The sequence below is a fragment of the Periplaneta americana genome, chromosome 17 (genome assembly GCF_040183065.1).
Source record: "Periplaneta americana isolate PAMFEO1 chromosome 17, P.americana_PAMFEO1_priV1, whole genome shotgun sequence".
NCBI classification, from domain to species: domain Eukaryota; kingdom Metazoa; phylum Arthropoda; class Insecta; order Blattodea; family Blattidae; genus Periplaneta; species Periplaneta americana.
Genome location: NC_091133.1, coordinates 118,491,226 through 118,514,210, shown reverse-complemented (window position 1 = coordinate 118,514,210; position 22,985 = coordinate 118,491,226). Strand labels below are relative to the sequence as shown.

At 36.4% G+C, this 22,985-nt stretch overlaps 1 protein-coding gene across 4 annotated transcripts in view; it reads left to right on the top strand.

Annotated features, from left to right (window-relative positions):
• Mppe (Metallophosphoesterase) overlaps positions 1–22,960 on the top strand; it is a 40,563-nt gene extending 17,603 nt beyond the window's left edge. For 2 of the 4 annotated variants that reach the window (XM_069815731.1, XM_069815732.1), the window contains exons 6-7: positions 819–1,050; positions 7,175–19,420. In XM_069815731.1, the coding sequence (XP_069671832.1) occupies positions 819–1,050; positions 7,175–7,368 (426 nt within the window). In that variant the 3' untranslated portion in view covers positions 7,369–19,420. Of the gene's footprint in view, positions 1–818; positions 1,051–5,237; positions 5,969–7,174; positions 19,421–21,421 lie in introns of those variants that run through there. The other 2 variants (XM_069815733.1, XM_069815734.1) reach the window with 2 other exon arrangements.
• The last annotated feature ends 25 nt before the right edge of the window (positions 22,961–22,985 follow it).

The following is a 22,985-nucleotide window of genomic DNA, read 5'->3' as shown; positions in this document are numbered from 1 at the left end:
AAAAGACAAAGTATATGATTATGTCTCGTGACGAGAATATTGTAAGAAATGGAAATATAAAAATTGGAAATTTATCTTTTGAAGAGGTGGAGAAGTTCAAATATCTGGGAGCAACAGTAACAAATATAAATGATACTCGGGAGGAAATTAAACACAGAATAAATATGGAAAATGCGTGTTATTATTCGGTTGAGAAGCTTCTATCATCCAGTCTGCTGTCAAAAAAACTGAAAGTTAGAATTTATAAAACAGTTATATTACCGGTTGTTCATTATGGTTGTGAAACTTGGACTCTCACTTTCAGAGAGGAACATAGGTTAAGGGTGTTTGAGAATAAGGTGCTTAGGAAAATATTTGGGGCTAAGAGGGATGAAGTTACAGGAGAATGGAGAAAGTTACACAACACAGAACTGCACGTATTGTATTCTTCACCTGACATAATTAGGAACATTAAATCCAGACGTTTGAGATGGGCAGGGCATGTAGCACGTATGGGCGAATCCAGAAATTCATATAGCGTGTTAGTTGGGAGGCCGGAGGGAAAAAGACCTTTAGGGAGGCCGAGACATAGATGGGAAGATAATATTAAAATGGATTTGAGGGAGTTGGGATATGATGGTAGAGACTGGATTAATCTTGCTCAGGATAGGGGCCAATGGCGGGCTTATGTGAGGGCGGCAATGAACCTCCAGGTTCCTTAAAAGCCATAAGTAAATAGAGAAGAAGAGGGAGGATGATCATAATAAGGAGAAGAGAAGATAACAGCAACATCAGCACTCAAATGCTACGTATCAAATTCAAACTTGGTAATGTTTCAGGCTGTAACACAGATCCGTCCACATGTAATATTCACTGCCCATGATCACAAGTCGCTGCATATTTCTGCTGAAACGGAGACAGGAGAAGAGAGGCTGGCAGAAATGTTGCCACCAGGGGCGGGGCCTGTCTGGCACTTTCAGTTGGGTGGAGGACTTGTTCATGAGTTAGTGGTGCCTACTTGTTCATATCGCATGGGCGTTGCTGACATGGGTTACGGGGCTGCAGTTATTGGTAAGTAGCCATGCTTGTGGATGTATAAGGCATGACAAATTAATTCATTATTTTAAATGCCACCACCACCCCCCTTTTGACATATAGTTACATGCCATTCTGATTATAGATATGATTGGCAGCATACATTCTGTATATTATGTCTATTTTCTGTATATTATAACATTTACAACTTAATTTCATATTATCTTGTTCAAAATTCAAAATAGTTACAAAATGTAATACAGATTTGCTGAATTTATAGATTTGTAGGATAAATCGTGAAACAGCGAACGCCAGTAGGGGAAGTTATCCCCACCCTCGCCTGCTCTCTCTCTACTATCTCTCCTGCTTCGGTGGATCACTGCCTACTGCCTCGCACGTATTTCATAACACGTAATCAAATTAGGGCACATTAGACAACAGCCCACCACATGTACTAACACAACACAATACAACCAAATTAGGGCGCATCCCACAATACAACCAAATTAGGGTGCATCCCACAATACAACCAAATTAGGGCGCATTAGACAACAGCCCACCACATGTACTAACACAACACAATACAACCAAATTAGGGCGCATCCCACAATACAACCAAATTAGGGTGCATCCCACAATACAACCAAATTAGGGCGCATTAGACAACAGCCCACATGTACTAACACAACACAATACAACCAAATTAGGGCGCATCCCACAATACAACCAAATTAGGGTGCATCCTACAATACAACCTAATTAGGGCGCATTAGACAACAGCCCACCACATGTACTAACACAATACAACCAAATTAGGGCGCATCCCACAATACAACCAAATTAGGGTGCATCCCACAATACAACCAAATTAGGGCGCATTAGACAACAGCCCACCACATGTACTAACACAATACAACCAAATTAGGGCGCATCCCACAATACAGCCAAATTAGGGTGCATCCCACAATACAACCAAATTAGGGCGCATTAGACAACAGCCCACCACATGTACTAACAAAATACAACCAAATTAGGGCTCATCCCACAATACAGTCAAATTAGGGTGCATCCCACAATACAACCAAATTAGGGCGCATCCCACAATACAACCAAATTAGGGTGCATCCCACAATACAACAAAATTAGGGTGCATCCCACAATACAACCAAATTAGGGCGCATTAGACAACAGCCCACCACATGTACTAACACAATACAACCAAATTAGGGCGCATCCCACAATACAGCCAAATTAGGGTGCATCCCACAATACAACCAAATTAGGGCGCATTAGGCAACAGCCCACCACATGTACTAACACAATACAACCAAATTAGGGCGCATCCCACAATACAGCCAAATTAGGGTGCATCCCACAATACAACCAAATTAGGGCGCATTAGACAACAGCCCACCACATGTACTAACACAACACAATACAACCAAATTAGGGCGCATCCTACAATACAACCAAATTAGGGTGCATCCCACAATACAACCAAATTAGGGTGCATCCCACAATACAACCAAATTAGGGCGCATTAGACAACAGCCCACCACATGTACTAACACAATACAATCAAATTAGGGCGCATCCCACAATACAGCCAAATTAGGGTGCATCCCACAATACAACCAAATTAGGGCGCATTAGACAACAGCCCACCACATGTACTAACACAACACAATACAACCAAATTAGGGTGCATCCCACAATACAACCAAATTAGGGCGCATTAGACAACAGCCCACCTCATGTACTAACACAACACAATACAACCAAATTAGGGCGCATTATACAACAGCCCGGCGCATTAGACAACAGCCCACCACATGTACTAACACAATACAACCAAATTAGGGCGCATCCCACAATACAACCAAATTAGGGCGCATCCCACAATACAACCAAATTAGGGTGCATCCCACAATACAACCAAGTTAGGGCGCATTAGACAACCACATGTAATGTGGTCTCTTCATTAAACAACACTCACCTGTTAACTTTGCACTGTCCTCGAAGTAACACAATAGTCATCAGAGCTTCGTTTGCTCTTCAAATTCTCCATGCACAATTTGAGGAAGAAGTACACGTCTTCGGTATGGCTCATCACTACACGTGGTTCCATCTGTACACGAAGCTGGACACGGACACAGTGAAGCTCTACCAGCGCGTGTTAACACTTATGCCACCCCCGCAGTCAACCCCTACCAAGCTAAATTCACAAGCCCTCCACTTTCTACCCATGCTATTCGGTCATTGTCCCCCGCGCCGTTCCCTGCAATACGTTACGGCAGTTCCCTTGAACATAAATAGATTCCTTTTCCCTTCTACCACCAACTCACCTCGGTAGCCGAGAGGTCTAAAGCATGCGTGCGATTCGTTAGGAAGATACTCGGATCGAATTCTAGCCCCTGCGAAGTCATAAGAAAAAAAAAAGAGAGAGACAGGAAGGAAGGAACAGAGAAGGAGAGACTGGAGAGAGAGAGAGAGAGAGAGACAGGACGAAGTTCATTTTTTGCTTCGTAGATGCCGCATTCACTCTTGTTCCACTTTCCTCCACTAGATGTTACCCCCACCCAAAACCCCCATTTCCACTCTTTCCCGCTAGAGTGTGGTGAGCTTGTATGGGAAAAGTGGAAAGGGGTCGTGGGCAGAGCTTAGCGTTCGCTGTTTTACGATTTGCCCGATTTAAAAAATTTTATTAATTTCATAATTGAAACATAAGATTAATTCAATAGGAGATTTAATTAATCAATATCATATAAATATTATAATAATGTATTTATAACTCTAACATATCTATCTCAGGTAAAATAGGGTTCTCTGTAAAATTGGAGTATAATAAATAAATAAATGAATTCAAAATAGTATTAATATTATTTCTTTAGTATGCTTTGTCTTTTTGGCAGTCCTTTGAGAGAAGATGGAAGAAATAAATCTTCCTGAATAAAAAATATACATATTTCCCTTCACTAATTGATGTTGAAGTCTTGAACACTTATTTCGGGCTTGGAAAGTTAAAATACTTTTTATAAAATTGTCAAGATCTGCCGGGATAGCTCTGTGGTAGCATGTCTGCCTCCAGACTACCCGGCCTGGATTCGATTCCCGGTGGGGTCAAAGATTTTCATGTAAAATTTCTGACTTCGACTCCCCACACTCTTCCAGCATGCTCACTCTTAGTTCTTCCTTCAAATCCTTCTGTCGTCGGAAAGTCGTGAGCTACGCTTGTTTTTTTTTTTACTTGGTTATTTAATGATGCTGAATCAACTACTGATGTATTGATGATATTTGGTGAGATGAGGCCGAGAATTCGCCATAAATTACCTGATATTTGCCTTATGGTTGGGGAAAATCTCGGAAAAAACCCAACCAGATAATCAGCCCGAGCAGGAATCGAACCCACACTCGAGTGCAACTTCGGATCAGCAGGCAAATGGACTACCTACCGCCTGAGCTATGTTGGTGGGCTGTTATGCTTGTTGATATCAGGACGAATTTCTATATTACAAATTTCTACTGCGACATTCCTGTTTTTTCTACCCCTGAAATCAGGGGAAAATAATAATTTCTTGTTAATAAACAAATATTATTTTAAAACAGTCTTTTCTTTTCTTCATCACCACCTCACATCATCCCGACCTCTTAAGCTTTGGCCATGGATAAATATAATAGGATGCGAAATTGTGATCAACAACATCTACCTTCACCCGGCTGAAGTAACAAGACCAACATCCGGTGCACAATGGTCTGATATACAAACTACATCAATTAAACTTCCCTGATATTTACATTCATCTGCTAGCTGACTATCTTCAAAATCGTAAATTTCAAGTTCGAATAAGAGCAGCCCTCTCTACCTCCAGAAACATTGAAGCAGGCGTTCCTCAAGGATCTGTTATTGCACCTGTTCTTTACTCCATTTATGTCCAGGATATGCCTACAATACCGAACTGCCTATATAGTCTCTATGCTGATGACACTGTCATATTTACCAGACATTTTAATATTCATGTCAACATGCAAAATGCCCTAAATATATTAACACAATGGTCAACCAAATGGAGGTTAAAAGTAAACGGCAAAAAATCTCAATTGATGGTCTTTACTAAACGTTTTCCCAGGATTATAGACCAACTGAGTATTCAAAACCAAATAATACCTTTTACCACATCAGTTAAATATCTTGGAGTACTTCTAGATAAACGTTTATCTTACAGGCATCACATTCAAAACATAAGAGACAAAGGATTTCAAAGATACATGGCACTCTATCCACTTTTCAAAAGTCTGACTTCAAGGAAAGCAAAAGTCCTGCTGTATACATCAGTCATCAGATCATACATCCACTGCTGCTGTGAGATACGGGGCCAAGCTCATCCTCGCCACCTGAAGAGTCTGGAAGGAATTCAAAGAGTGTCTGCAGAACAATCACTGGTGCACACTACCTCACGAACAATGTCAAACTCTACAGTGAACTTCATATACCCTTCCTGGTTGCTCATATTCAAGATCTGCAGACTACATACAGGAATAAGCTACTTCATCATGCCAACCCTCCCTTTACTAAGAGACATAACATAAATTCAAACAAATACTTCCGTCTTTGACGATCTTAGTAATCAATTTTGTTTAACAAAACCTATTTACATTTCAATTTATAAAATCATATTTTTGTAAAAGGCAAGGGTCCAAGAGATCTGGTACTTTTAATAAAAACATCTTTAAAAAAAAAAGAAGGTGTCATAGGTGGTGAACTTCAGAACTACGTGATTGGTAGATCCTACATAATTCTCCACTTGTCCGTTAGGGCTAAATAGTTAGATGAGTAGACACAATGAAAGCCAGAAACTCGCAAATAAATATTGAGGAAAATATTCTGCACCTGGATGAAAGTAGTACATGTGTGTATGTTAAATAGTGACGTTTATAGACCTTGTTTAAATAGTGTTATTGAATATATTGTAAAATAGTAGACAGTAATATAATAATTTAAATTTCCTAACGAGTTTTTGGAGACTTTTCCAATGCACTGTACACTAAATACCCAAAGAATACAACATGGATTAAATACAATTTCAATTATCTAACTTTTTATTTTATTTTCTGTCCCTTTTTGGTTGTATTTTAATAATTTGTATTAGAAGGTGGTGTAAAATAGTGTCTCATCTTGCTGTTGGCTTCAATATGAATTTTTAGTGCAAGATAGGAGAAATAAAAATTTAAATCGTTTATTTTAAATTTGGTGGTTTCAGAAGGGGGGGGGGAGGGAATATTTTATGCACGTAATTATACTTTCCACGGATGCTTTAGCAAAGAAGGGCAGCACTGCTGCTTACAGACCTGTTACTAAATCTACGTATTACTCTGTGAAGAGATTTATTAAATCTACATACTTAGACTTCAACAAACAAAATTTGATAACTCAATCCCAAGGGAAAAAATGGAACTCTCTGCATCAAAATCCACAGTTAATTCCCGATTTACCACGAAAATCGTCTGTAGCTGCATTTAGATTGGCAACAGGCCATGATTGTTTGGCCAAACACCTGCATAGAATTGGCATATATCAGTCCCCTAACTGCCCATTGTGCAACTCAACCAAGAAATGGATTCGGAACACCTCAAAATCTGTGCTTCACTGGCTGGCCATGATAATATCTTTGAAAAATATTGGAGTGCAAGAGGTCAAATGACTTTATTGTCAAATGCCTGGCATTAGAAAACAACAACATACTTTCCGCCACTTGGTGTGCTGCTATATGCATGTAGTAATTACTTATTCCAGACAAAAAGAGTTGACAGCAAGATCAATTTCTATAATAGCGCCTCTAGCATCTGAAACGGAAAAGTCAATAACTTTCGCATCCTATTATATTTATCCATGCTTTGGCTCTCATGTCTGTTACCCCCGTTTCCCCTCTCTCCACCTGGACGACGCCAGAGAGACGCAACGGAGATTGGTGCACTAGAAATGGGACAATAATAACTGGTACAAATCGCTGAGTGCTATGCCATTCACAGCTTGCCGGTAGACTGCAGTCAACATGTTAGCCACCACTGTTTCAGACTGACTGTCTTTTGTTTTAAGAAGATCTCATAGATTAAGTTGCAGTTACTGATGATAATGTCTGTAGACACTGTTCGTGTTTTTCAGATGGTAACAGTGACACCATGCTGTATGCAGTCCTATGGCTTCCTTCTCGCTTCACGCAGCTTTATGTGTATGTGATAACACTCGCAATAGCTTGCATGATTATAATACTGACACTCTGCCAGCACCTTTGCTCCAAGATAAAGCACAAATTACGAAGAATAACAAGTAACACAAAACATTGGTCCAGTGTATAAGTAGCCTAAAACAATTTTGTATCTTTTATAATGTTAAGTAAGCTTTTGGTATTGCCTGTGCTGAATGTAATTGTTATATGTTAGGTGTCAAACTAATCTTTTACATGCAGTGCTTGTACAGTGAGAGATATCTGATATTATTCTATTACTAAGTGAGATTAGCTTTTTATGCACACACTGTTATATGAATCCTATAGATTCAAAATCCCCTATATCCACTTTCACAAATTAAAGGATTTTGACTGTAACTGGTGTAAAATAGAGGGAATTTTCAACCTAACAATGACTTTTAACAAACCTTTTGCTTCAAATTTAGTGGCTTTTTTAATTGAAACTATGTTAATCATTAGAATTCATTCTTAGCAAGCAATTTGTGGGCATAACTCAATTCTCAATAAAATGATCTTTAGGGGGTTTTGAATCTAGAGGATTCATATCTGGGAAAACTGTTCAAGAAAGACAATCTTGATTTATATATATGAAACGGAGTTTTGGATCTGATCCATTTCAGAGTCCTGGCTTCTAAAGAGCAGTGGTTCCCAATCTTTTCAGTGTCACAAACCCTTGAAGCTCGTTCCGGTGTTTCATTTTGGCAGACTCCCAAAATGTTTTGTATAATTTAGGTTGGCAATCATACTTTACTCATTAAACATTTGCATAGTATAGTGAGTTAAATATCCTGAATAAATTGACAGCGATATTAAATTTCAGTTTTAGCTTTTGAATATAATATGCAAATAGATGAATACAAAGTTATTTTAAATTATATCATGCTTTTACTGTAAAAAATGGAACCAGTTTTTTACTCTTACGTTAATGTTGATGATGATAATAATAATAATAATAACATTCATAATAATATGTCAAAATATCTAAATTTATAAAAATCACTAGCGTCATTAACACCGTCTTCAAATCCTCCCATGTTCAGAAACATACAAGGCTAAAGGTATATAAAACACTAGCTCGACCGGTCCTCACTTATGGTAGCGAGGCATGGACAATCAGAAAAGCTGATGAGCAAAGGCTGACGACAGCGGAAATGAGGTTCATGAGACGAACAGCGGGATGCTCTTTGCTGGAACACCGTAAAAATGTGGACATATTGCAGGAACTCAAAATGGATCCTATAGTTAATTTTGTTCAACAATATCGACTTCAGTGGAAAAAACATGTCGAAAGGATGGATCGCACTAGATGGCCTAAACAGATTCTTACTTATGTACCAAGAGGAAAGAGGAAATTGGGAAGACCACGAAAGCGCTGGCATGAGACCGTAACAGATCCTGTAGGGTCTAATACGTGACGGATATGATGATGATGGTAATAATAATGCTTTATTTTTTCTGGTAGAGTTAAGGCTGCGAGGCCTTCTCTTCCACTCAGTCAGAGGATAAAGAGGAAATACATGATTTATTTTTTATTTAAGTAGGTTATTTTACGACGCTGTATCAACATCTCAGGTTATTTAGCGTCTGAATGAGGTGAAGGTGATAATGCCGGTTAAATGAGTCCGGGGTCCAGCACCGAAAGTTACTCAGCATTTGCTCGTATTGGGTTGAGGGAAAACCCCGGAAAAAACCTCAACCAAGTAACAGCTGGCCTTCTATGCCCAAGGTTGCGGGTTCGATCCCGGGCCAGGTCGATGGCATTTAAGTGTGCTTAAATGCGACAGGCTCATGTCAGTAGATTTACTGGCATGTAAAAAAAACTCCTGCGGGACAAAATTCCGGCACATCCGGCGATGCTGATATAGCCTCTGCAGTTGCGAGCGTCGTTAAATAAAACATAACATCTAACCAAGTAACTTGCCCCGACTGGGATTTGAACCCGGGCCACCTGGTTTCGCGGCCAGATGCGCTGACCGTTACTCCACAGGTGTTGGCAAATACATGATAATATAATGTTAATACAAAATAAAGTTATAGGTATACCTAAGACAAAATCGAAACAGAAAAATATGCATAAGCCAGAGGATTATCGAACTTAAATACTTACGTAAACTAGATGACAAATTAATTACATGATTACTTTATAAACTAGCTACAATTGTGAATTATAATATATACCCTGGGACACTGCATTCTAAAATAAAATGTTTCACTTTGGACTTGAAAGCGTTTAAGGCCAGGCAGCCCCTAACATCTGTAGGTAATGAATTCCAAGAACGGATAGTGTCTATTGTAAAAGACGAAGAATACGCGGAAGTTCTGTAGAGAGGGACTGACAATAGAGTGTCTTGTTGTGACCAAGTATACAGGTTATAATGTGTGGTTAGATTATGAAATCGTGATGCAAGGTATTCAGGGGTTGATGTGTGCTAAACGTGATAGAGAAAAGAAAGGCAATGCAAACTGCGTCTGTCAGCCAGCCAGAGCCAAGACAATTCATTGAAAAACAGTGAGATATGATCATAGAGACGGATGTTACATATAAACCAAACACAGGCATTATGGACACGCTGCAATTTTTGGGTCAGGTCATGGCTGAGATCACTTAATGCAACATCGCAGTAGTGGAACTGTGGCATGATAAGTGTGTGGACTAAGATTTGTTTTAATTTAAAAGGAAGGAAATTTTTTATTTGTCGGAGTGAGTGCAGTATAGAAAATAAATACTTTTTTTTTACATACATATTGTCCACACCTGTGGAGTAACAGTCAGCACGTCTGGCCGCGAAACCAGGTGGCTCGGGTTCAATTCCCGGTCGGGGCAAGTTACCTGGTTGAGGTTTTTTCTGGGGTTTTCCCTCAACCCAACATGAGCAAATGCTGGGTAACTTTCGGTGCTGGACGCCGGACTCATTTCACCTACATTATCACCTTCATCTCATTCAGACGCTAAATAACCAAAGATGATAAAGCGTCGTAAAATAACCTACTAAAAAATACATATTTAGTCTGTGTGGCCAGTTTAAGTGTTCGATATGAACATCCCGATTTTTCACACTTGCACTGAACGGGATTTTAGTGTTATTTACAACTACGGCAGAAAGAACAGAATTTTTTAATTTGACGTCTTTGCTGCGAAAAATTAAATCAGATTTTTAGACTTACCATAGGGTTATGAATTGGATGGTTGATGCTTTGCGAAGTCTAACTCGATTGAAGATCCTCTAAGTCGCATCGCAAGTCTACCTCAATATTAAGTTTACTTCTGTATTTGCTCTTCAAGAAGACTAGACCAGAAAATGTATTCTCGCACAAGTATGCTGATGGAAATGATATTAAGTGTGGAATTGCAATTCAGGAAACGTTGGGATATATTGGTCGCTCATGCAACAAGATTGCAACAGGGAAGTTCTAAGAAACACGATTTTTAAGCTCGAATTAGACTATATTAATTCTAACAGCCCTTCCATTATGATGAACAAACTATTAGCCTATAAGACCAAGAAAGGATTTTTTCATATAATTGTTTTTTCCCATTGCAGAAAGGATAATATTCCCTTAATTTTAATGTCAACCAATGAAGACGTTTTCTTTGCAATTCCAAAGATATCAAACAAGAGTTCGTCATCATGTGTTTCTAGAAAGTCATTGAGAGTGGGAAATTAATCAAATTCTCGACTGATAACTCAGCAGAACCACAAGTTTAATAGGGATATCTTATGCGAAGTTTTACCGCTAGATGGCAGGAGCGTTCCATGTGCCGCAACATGTTGTAGGGCTATGTTATGTTATATGCTACAGTTGATTGCGTTTTCCCGCTTATTGGTTTTCTGTGTGTGTCAAAATTATATTTACAATTATTTTGTATAACCTAGTATAATTTAATATAATCCAATATTTTCTTACCTCATAATTTAATTTAATTTACAATAAATAATAACGTAAACCTGTATAATATTGAGCGATTCCACGAGATGGGTGGGGAAATCTGCAGTATGCAGAATATAGATAGAGTAAATTGAATGTTCATGAAGCTAAACGAGAACTTTGAGAACGAGGTGCATGAATAAAAAAAAATAGGAACTATGTCGAAGGTGAATATTGCCCTCTTTAATCATTAATATTTAAGAACCGTACGCTAAAAACAGGATATGCAGCCACTAATGTGGTTTTCTTTTTATAGGGAAGGGACTATCGAGATTGAATTCCTTGTATTTTTTTATGTAGTTGCAGAAAGATCAAATGCAATTTTTAATAGGATGATATAATATGATCGCAATAGTATCACGATTAGTCATGCGATTTGTAGGTTAAGGACATGCAGTTTTCAATACTATGTAGGATGATTTTGAAAATTTGAAGTTAAAACATGGTTTTAATAATTAGGGTACAGTACATTAAAAACATTATTCACGAAATGGATTTCTCTATGGATCGTCCTGCATAATAAACATCCCAGTTTATCGAGAGTTTACTGCAGGCGTAAACTTCAGAGACTCCTACAACTACTGCATATAATGTAAGCTAACATAGCTCGCTGTCGAGGTTGCATATGTTTTTATTAATTTTTCTTTTTCCTCTTCCAAAATGAAACTAGTCAACAATTCCTTACTTGAAGTACCGGTAGTTACTTTTATTTAATACTTTCGAGGCGCAATTTAATTACTTATATTTTTTAAAGTTTAAAGCATATATTCAGAATATTTCGGGACCTGATTGAAGACGAAAAGCTTTCTCTTGTTTTTACTTATAGGAACATAACAAAAAATTGCCGTTTTTAGTTGTTTTTAAGAGTATTTAATATACTAATACACAACGCATATCCTCAATGTTTATATACCCAAAAAGAAATGCACATGCAAAGCGCATTCCTCAAAGTACACGTGCGCTATCTGTTGGTGCTAGTTCAGGATATCCCTATTTCTTTATCATTGTTTCATTCTTAACCTGAATGGTAAACACAAAATTGGACCCTGAAGATTAGAATGTAATAAACTGAAAAAAGTGTCGCATAGGTTTGGAAAACTTGCAAGCCAAGGGAAGTCTCTCAGGCAAATTCATTCCTGTTAAACTCTGTATCTGAAAAAGTTAGAGATAAAAATATTCCAGCAAGTTGGTAAAAATCAGAGAACGTGATAAAGTTAACACACACACCTTGGTTGGGAACCACTGCCATATACTTATCTATATATACTGGTAGTCTTCAAACACATTATTTGACACCCAAAGTCTATCTCACGCCTTAAATACAGCTTCTTTTAATTAAAATGTATGTTCTAAATATCCCCTTTTTAAACTTGAAAACAGAAAGATTGTGATTTTCTATCACATTAATGAAGACAGTACCACTTTCAGAGGAAAATGCATGCGTCAGAGTTAAAAAGGGAAGCAAGATTTCATGAAAATGTAACTTGCCTCAGGCCTTTTGATACAATATAAATTCTTGTACTATTGTGTAAGGTGTTGGAAATTTGTATTTTGGGGCATAGGAATTAGACTGCATTCATATATTTTAGAATTGTTATTAGAAACTAGTTAGCATTGTTTGTGTGAGAGGCAACTTTCTGTAATATTTGATATAAATGTCAAATTGTGCAGCTCTTATCTAGTCATCTGCAGTGCCACGCTGGTTGGAATATTACCATTTATTTGTTAACACCAAAGTATTTAGATGATAATCATACAATTTGATAAACCAGCACACTAAGTTCAGAACTGGTGGCCTCCTCCTTAAACTGAAAATAAATATAACTGTGGGCTTTGTTAATTTATAAAAAAAAAAAAAAACATTATACTGTAGACTTATGTGCAGTTAATTGGTAGTAAAAACAGTATGGCTTTGAAAGAGATCTTCTTTAAAGCGAGAGATTATACAGGGTGAGACAGAAATATCTCCCCATTTTCAACTGCATATAAAATGGAAAATATTGGAAGTTAAAATATATCAAACAGTAATATAAATTTATTCCTTATGGTATGCCATTTAATCCGTAATTTCAGTTCCGTACACACTTTCAGATTCCACATCAGGGACGTGTTCCTAGCCACAAGACTATAAAATTGTGGATTACGTCATTTCAGAATACGGCTTCAGCACTAGGGCTGGGGACGGAGCGGTTCGGTTCGGAGCAGTTACTATGATGTCATTACTCGGTTGAACCGAGTACACATTTGTGGCGGCAGATTAAAAATTTAGATAGATTGAGTCGATTTTAGAACGTACTTTGAAAGTGAAACCAAGCGTGTTTTAAAAACGTTGTAGTAAAGCGCTTTCGCTTTGCCAATTGACGAGAAAAAAGTGCTCTACTTCATTGAAAAATGGCAGTTGCAAATTTCACTTGCGTGATTACAACTATTTGCGGAGTTATTTTGTATGAAAGGTCTATTTAACTCTCAGTGTTGTTATATATGACAGACGAAATAAAATTGATAAAATAATTTATAATACTAACAGCTAATAAATTAACATGCGAGGTAAACGTTAAACGCTGCAGCTAATTAAAAAAGAAGATAGTAAGAAACGGGCTCCATGAAGCGCTGCCTAAAACACTTAAAATAACACACAGAATTACGGAAAGTGGATAAAATAATCAATAAAACGTGCAATCTTAAACAGAAGAACATAATATTTATTTATTTTATAACATTACTAGCCTTCAATACTACCATGTTCTCTTTGGTGAAGAGTAATATTATTGATAAATTAAAGTAATTACGTAACACAATTCGTAGAAATAAATACAAATAAAATTATGACTGATGAGGTAACACAAATCCAATAAACACAAATAGAAGAAAAATATAATGCACGTCTTTTTTTAACATATTTTAATATTAATCAAACACTCTAATATAATGATGATGATGATGGTGATGATAATAATAGTAATAATATTATTATATAATAATATATTATTATTATTATTATTATTATTATTATTATTATTATTAGTAGTAGTAGTAGTAGTATGTATAGTAATATGTTCAGACTGTCAGTGTTCATTAGGCCCACTTGACAGGTCATATAATAGGATGAACTCCTCTTCAACACTAGAGGCCTTTCAGCCCGCCTTGGGGATAAGGAAATGATTTATCCTGCAGCAGAACATATTTAAATACAACAGTACCTACGTTGTTGTCTGCTAGAATTAACTAAAACACGTGAACTCTGTTTGAACTGACCGGTAACGGCTATGGTTAACCGAGTAACTTTGGTGCTCCGCTGCCAAGCACATAAACCGATAGAACCGAGTAACTCAACAGTTCTACTCGCTCCGTCCCCAGCTCTATCCAGCACTAAAACAGAATCCACCATTTTCACTTTCAAAAAGATATGGATCAATAATCCCGAACTGTACGACACCACACCAGACAGTGATGCGTTCACTATGAAGCGGTCGCACTTTGATCGCTTTCAGATTTTCCTCTGCCCAATACCGGAAGTTCTGTTTATTCACACTTCTGGACAAATGAAAATGTGCTTCGTCTGACATTAACAGAACAATATTGTTGGATAGGATTTCAAGAAACTGTTTAGCAAATCTCAGACGATTTCCCAAATCACAATTTTTAAGTTTGTGAACCATTACCATTTTATATGGATGAAACTTAAGATCCTGTTGCAAAATTCTAAGGCTGCGATTACTTATTTGCAAAGCTGCTGCATGTTTTCTCGCCGAATGTTGTAGGCTCCTTACGAATGCTTGATACACAATTGCAATGTTTTGTGGAGATCACAATGATCTTGGTCGCCCTAGTGATTTCTGTTTTAGTGCTGAAGCCGTATTCCAAATGACACAATCCACAATTTTATGGTCTTGGGGCTAGGAACACGTCCTTGATGTGGAATCTGTATTGTATTGTATTGTATTTATTAACATTCCATGGTATTAATACATTGCTTACAGCTGGAATATGGAACAAGTCAAAAAACTTAATACTATTATAAAATCTTAATTCATAGTCACAGTTTAGATGAAATATATACGGATGAGATTTACAATATAGTCTACTAGTACAACACAAAGTGTTAGTATCAATTTCATGAAGCATTATTGAATGTCATGAATTCACCTACAGAATAGAAGGCGTAAGAAATTAGGTACTTCTTCAATTTGGCTCTAAATAATTTTATGTTTTGAGTTTCATTTTTTATATCGATAGGGAGGCTATTAAAAATTTTTACTGCCATATAACGCACTCCTCTTTGATAGCACGATAGACTTGTTGATGGAGTATGAAAGTCATTTTTTTGACGTGTATTTATGCTATGAACTGTTGAATTAATTACAAAGTTTTCACGATTACATACGAGGAAGATTATTAATGAAAAGATATACTGACAAGCCATGGGCATTATTTGTAGTTTTTTTTAAATAGTCCTACATGATTCCCTAGATTTGGCACCTACTATTATTCTAATTATTTTTTTTGTAATAGAAATATATTGTTACTATCTGTGGAATTTCCCCAGAATATTATTCCAAAACTCATTACCGAGTGGAAGTATGCAAAGTATATTGTTTTTAAGGTATCTGAAAGTGTGTGTGTGTGTGCGGAACTGAACTAAAGGATAAAGTTGCATACCATAGGAATAAATTTATATTACTGTTTGATATTTGACTTCAATATTTTCCATTTTATGTGCAGTTGAAAATGGGGAGCTATTTCTGCCTCACTTTGTAGAAAAAATAAGCGTGTGTATGTATGTATGTATGTATGTGTATATATAAAATGTCAAATCAGATGTCAGAGTCTTTTTCCTTATATATATATTGTTGCACAGAAGACACTACACTACTCATCCAGCATAATGTATCACTGATTAGCATAGGGTTCTATGAACTCGTGTTATCTATGATCCATCAGTATGACTTCAAATTCTATGACTCTTAAGGCTATATTACGCAATATAAACTTAATATGTAAATAGAATGTTAATATGAAAGATACGAGCTGTTTCAGTAAATGTAACCATTTACAACAAGTTTTTGAGAAGGAAACAGTAACATCGTAAAATTACAAGATTGGTAACTGAATTCCTAAGTTTAAATTTGGATCATCTTAAGTAATTCAGCTAATTGAAAAACAGAGACTTCAACTAAGCAATACACATTGCTTTTATTGATTTTAAACAAGCTTTCATTAGAGTCAATCAAAATAAATTATTTCAGGTGTTAGCAGATGATAGCGTCTCCTAACAGATCTTTAATCAACATTTACAAAACAACTTTGATAGCAGTTAGAACTAACAACAGACTTTCAGATTGGCAACAAATTCATAGCAGAGTATACAGGGTGTATCTAAAATGGTGTCAAATATTTCGGGGACATGTTGCTAACACCAAAACATTACAAAAAGTTCATATGAACATTGGTCTCAAAATAATTTATTTCAGAATTACAAGACAAAATTTAATGTTACAAAAATTTCTCGGAGTGGCTTCCTCCAGATTCGATTTATCCCCTAAACCTGTTACATGCTCTGGCGTACTCTGTTGAAAATTCCTGGAGTGTTTCGTATTTCGTGAAATCCATTTGGATACACTCTCAGAATATCAACATTAAGTACAGGAGTCGCATAAACCAGGGACTTTAAATGTCCCCAGACGAAAAAATCCATTGGATTCAAATCAGGCGATCGAGCAGGCCATGCAATGAATCCCCTTCACCAATACATCTTTGGGGAAATCGATCATTAAAAAAATTACGAACTATCAGACTGAAATGAGCTGGAACAGCATCGTGTTAAAACACATTCGTTGGATGACGTCCAGAAGCACATCATCAATTAAATGATGCAAATCATTTCGTTCTGTTCACTCACAGAATACATTTTCTTCTGATTTCTTTCCTCTACAAAATACAAACAACCAAAAAAACCATCAAACAATCAGCGGTCAATGAAGGAACAAATCCTTTAATAAAATTCCCTAATGAATGGTTTTCGGACCCATATTATTAACTTTTTTAATTGTTTTGATGTTAGGAACACGTCCCCGAAATATTTGACACCAATTTAGATACACCCTGTATATAAAAGAATTATTAAAGATTGAAAACAGACGCATCATGGTTCAATTTCTACCAGTCGAAATTTACAGTTTGATAGTCTATTCTTTGCTGATAATTTAGCGCTAATTAAGTGTAATGAAGAAGAGCTTTCAGTGCATAATCTAAATATGATCAGCACAAAATACACATGGAAAATAAGAAGTCATAGCGCGGGACACATCAAACAACACTAGTCAAGAACTAATGGAATTAGTTATTTCTTACAGATTTCTCATACTGAATACTCAAATTCTGTTTGTAGCAGACGATTATATTTACCAGTACAGTTACTGTTATTGCAAGTTATCTTGAACCTTACATCCCCTAAGTCTGTCTTTCATACTGCTCAGTACGACATGTACTCATCAATATAACGACACGGCAATGATGCCCCTCCCTCGGGTAACGTGACTCTTTTCAGAAAACGTTGGTTCTTTTACTTCACGGCTCTCTACTATAAAAGAACTTGTTTCAATATAGATAATCATCTCACAACACTCCGGTTTGGAGAGGAGAACATGGTTTCGTAGCAGGTTTTAATTAACATGTAATGAGTAAGTATTTAAATATAATTGTTTGTACACTCCTCCTCTCTCATCCGGGCTGGGGAGCGGCAATGGGAAGTTACTACAGCTATTTTTATACATTATATAGGTCTACATGACTTACACCTACAGCTGACATGTACATATTCTTATAACAATATTTTACAGGCTTATTATTTGAATTTACATTAATTTACAATTATACACAATCCATATCCCTATCATTGCTGCCATCATTGCTTGGTCCAAAATTAATTATTATTTCGTCAATGGCATCATCCATTCGGAATTATCTTCTTAATCGTAGGTACTACTTTCTGAACAAGACAGAATTCTTTGATTGTATCCCGAATGACATGTTGATCAAGTCGTCCACTTCAACTTTACACAAGTCCTAATTCTGGAATGAAATAATGTTTTGCAGACTATAACAAAATAATAACTTACAACAGCAATTCATTGTGTCGCTCACAGTACACACACTATTGTACATAACTTTAATAGCAATAATTTCTAGACATTACATACCTATTCTTTCCTGGAGTAGTGTGAGGTTCATTCGATTGTAATTCAGTATTATTCTTAATTCTCTTCACGGAACTAATACTTTTGCCAGAGTATTTAGCCGCTCTCTCATATTCCTTATCAAGAGGTTCCAGCAAACATTTATTTTGTCTTATTTTTTCCTCCTAGCAACACTTAATTATATTTGCGATAATTTCTCTTTCTCCGCTGTGGATAACAGCGTTACTTTTTCTCCGCAGTGGTGTGATTTCACCATAATTACTACCCTGTGGTTGCTGCTCCATGTTAACACTACTGGTACGCAGTGAAGGAAATAGCTCTATGTTTTTGACAAGAGATTATGATGCGGAGCATGCGCAAACAACTCAGTTGGCTCCACCCACGTTACGCGCTTCCTTCCCTCTACCCTTCTGTCCCTGCTCAGAAAGTTCAAAATAACTTGCAATAACAGTAAGTTTGCATCACGAATGGAACCTTACAGTCAAAGAATCTAAACTTGTACTGAAGGATCAGCAAATGTACTGTGAGTTTATTCAACCTTCTGTCTAACAGAGATGCAAAACACTCTGAAAAGAAAACAAATATCTAAAAAGGCACATACATACTCTTTCTTTGTATGTTTTGTATATGTGGTAATTCCAGCAGTTGTAAGGAGTACAAACTTTTCATTATATATATGTTATGGCGAGGAACTTTTAAGTTTTTATGCATATTACTACATTATTACTGTGTGCTTTTCGTCTTTCCTCTACATATTTCTATAGGCTATTATGGCTGAAAATGAGTTTACATTCTCCAATGTTCTGATTTGCTTATGTACAAATACTCGTGCAAGGATATTATGTGCCAAACGTCTCCATGAGTCAGCTTTATCTTTATAGAATAAAATCAGCGAAGTTATGGCCTAAGATTGTTCATATTATTCCCAACCCTAGACAGCATGTAAAATGGTTCGGTATGTTATACGAGCACATGATAGTGTAGTGTAAAGATTAAATAATTTCATTTTGAAAAGCAAATTTTCAGATAATGGGACAACTCGTTATAACCATGATTACAGTAATGAGATAACTGTTCTTTGTGTTATACAGGATGTTTCATAATTATACGTACAAGCTGCAAAGGTAAATAGAGGAGAATGAAACAAGGTAAAAGTCCTAATAAACATATATCCAGAAACCAGCCTTTCCGAAATTTTTGGAATTTTATGTCTCATTAGTACAGGTTCTCTGGAGTAACATAATAACTGACATGCACTGGAAGAAGAGAACATTTAACATGTGTTCAGTATGACCACCGTTCATGATAAGGCAGGCATCAGTTTCCCCTATTGAAAATCGTACATGTTCGAATATCCCTGGAGTACCTGTAATGCATTGAGAATCAATGACAGTGCATTCCCTGAGTTCGTTGACATTATCAACAGGGCTGGAATATGCAATATCCCGCAAGAAAACAAATCCAGAAGCTTGAAGTCGGGAGACTTGGGAGGCCATGGTGTTGGTAAGCCATGGATGATAAGCCTTTTGTGAAGTTTGTACGCAAGAACTCTCGAACATTCAAATGAAAGTGAGCTGGTGCTCCATTATGCATGTACCATAGCAGCTGCCTTTTCCAAAAAAGCACATCATTCAAAAAGTCGCATAGCTCGTGTTGCAAAAAATGGAGGTACGCACGACCATTAAGTCTGCCAAGCAAGCTGTGAGGTTGCAAATGTACAATGTATTCAGTTGGTGGCCACAGTGATTCTCGAAAATGGTTGGCTTCTGGATCTATGTTTGTTTTGCCTTGTTTCATTGTCCTCTATACCTTGACCAAAACTACTTCCGACTTGACAGCTTATAGAGAAGGGGGAGCAGTGTTGTCATGTTGCCCATCTTTCGTGTAAGCGAGCCCGCTGCCGATAGAGTGCAGTAATGAACGGCTGACATGAACACATACATTTCTAACCAATTTGTTGAACACTAGGCATTAAAATTTGTGTACATTATTATTTTTATTAGCCTATAATAATAGACCAATAATAATAATAATAATAATAATAATAATAATAATAATTATTATTATTATTATTAGTAGTAGTAGTAGTAGTAGTAGTAGTAGTAGTACCAGTATTCTTCAATGTAAATACCGTTAGAAAAGCGTCGAAAGGACTGTAAACTGTAAAAACAGTTTTAATTTAATACGAAGCCTCTACTTTTATGAGTGTCGGTATTCTTCAATGTAATATTATTAGAAAAGCGTTGAAAAAATTGTAAACTGTAAAAATATTTATAATTAAAAATTTGCACGGCCTTTTTCTTTTCAAATATTGGTAACAGTGCTCTTATTAATTTTAACACAAGCAACAGTTCTCATTACAACTTGCGCCGAAGGTAAATGAGGCCCGCCATTATCTTTTCTCCTCTCAAAATACTCTCTTACATTACACACCATCTCTCGCGCTTGACTCTTTAACCGGACACCTTGTCCAATATTCTTTATTCTCCGCCTGCCTTTCCTTCCTTCCGACATTGCACAACTCGCCTGTTTAAAAACTCTAGCAGAAACTAGAAAACACACACTCCACCAATGAGAACGAAGATAATAGTGTAATATAATTTAAACACAATAATTATCGATACACTAAAACAATAATATAACTAAATAATATTTTTAATTCACACAAAGCACGCGCTAACCAGCCAACTCAGTCATTCCGGGCACTGTATTCACCACTAGGCCCTGGTATTCACGTGCAACTTGTAAACATAGACAAGGCAACACCGTCCCGTTACCATGGTTACGCGTCTCTTGTGATTGGTTGATTTGAATGGTTGCCATGGTAACATGCTAAAGGTGCCATTTGTCAGGTCGGAAGTTGTTTTGGACAGACCATAGTCACCCTTGCACTTTGTACCCATAATTATGGACCACTCTGTATGAAGAAACTTAATTTGTTAATTTGTGTATTGTAATGATGAAATTCTATTCTACAGTAGTTTCGTATAAAGAAAGCAATGGCAAACACAAAAATATGGCATTAAAATATTTTTACAGATAATGGCAGCTTCTCTACTACCCATACTATCCTAAACAGGAGAGCTTATATTGCACAGTGGAGTTTGGTAGGTGGCCCCTTTTTATAAATCTATAGTACAACATTATCAAATATTTTGTTAGTCCTGTGATACATCAATAATAGTATGGAATATTGTATTCACATGCTTCAATTTACGTTATTTAATGAGTAGTTTCTGCACTGTAAGATTATAAAAGTAGTGTATAATATGCAGATGTCACATCTATAAATAGCAGACAAGGTAAAAATAAAGAAACTGTGCATTGTCTGAAATTTTCATGGAAGGATCTGAGAGGTTGTAATGTGCAAGATCTGGTTCGACAGTACAGATCCTTGGGACCAAGACGATTTTTCAGTTTTTGTGAAATTGTTGGGGTCTTAATTAGGTTCGTTTTGTATACCTTCCACGAAAGTACAACAGTGTCATTGCTTTTTCTTTCACTTGCCATCATAACTCTTGTTCTTTGGAAAGAGTTTCTTCCAAAAAATTTCCACTACAATAAAAAAAATGACGTGAATGTAACCTCGTTATCAGGCGAGGAGGTACTATTCTATTCGAAATTTTAATAATTTTAGTAGTTTCTTGCCTCTTAGCCTGATGCCAATGATAGATTCAACCTTTGAAACAAAATATTTTTTCAAAGTATTCAAATGTAATTACTTAAAACTATGCGATATATTGATTGTGGATCAGCTCATAAAAGTATCACAATATACTGAGTACCAATAAGAGATACTTGAACCCATTGGAACATCTTAATTACATTTTTAGATACAGAACAAGGTAATGTTTTTTTGTACCTAATGTTATTGGTATACTGGATCATATTTGTACCTGTATATGATACTCTATGAGATTTATTAATATTTCTCAAAACAATGCTTTATCATACCATTTCACCTGCAGAACTGATTATCACAATATATATGTTAAATTGGTTTTAAATATATTTACTAGTTTTAGTAACATCCCTGATCCCATATGTATCAGATTGGTCATTCCCATGTTGTGAAATGGCAACATAAAATGAGAACAACCACCAGAGCCTCCACTATCGAAAAGGCATTTTTGATGACTGCTAGATGGAAGTACAGTTGTTCCTTGCAATTCCATAACGTGACTTCTTTTGCAGTCGCTAGATGGCAGCATAGTGAAATTGATAAAAGTGGTTGCCTTGAAAATCCATTAAGCTGATCAATCTGTTATATGTGATCAAGGATAATATATCTAGAATGAAAATCGAAAATGACATGAGAAAGCTTGAATGTCTGTGATATAATTTATTTTAGCCAAATAAAAGACAATATACAGATCAGTATTCGCATTGTTATGAAAGCGATTCTGTATTCACAGTGTCTGTCTACTTATGATCCATATCTAATCTTATCCATATAAACAGTACCAGAGGTAATTGTTTTGTTTGTAAATTTTGTGAGTAAAGTTGCATATCTAGTATTTATGATGATGTATATTGATGTTAATTTGTGTACAAAATATGAATAAAGTTGTTAATATTACAGAACCAGTGTTTTCTGAAAAGT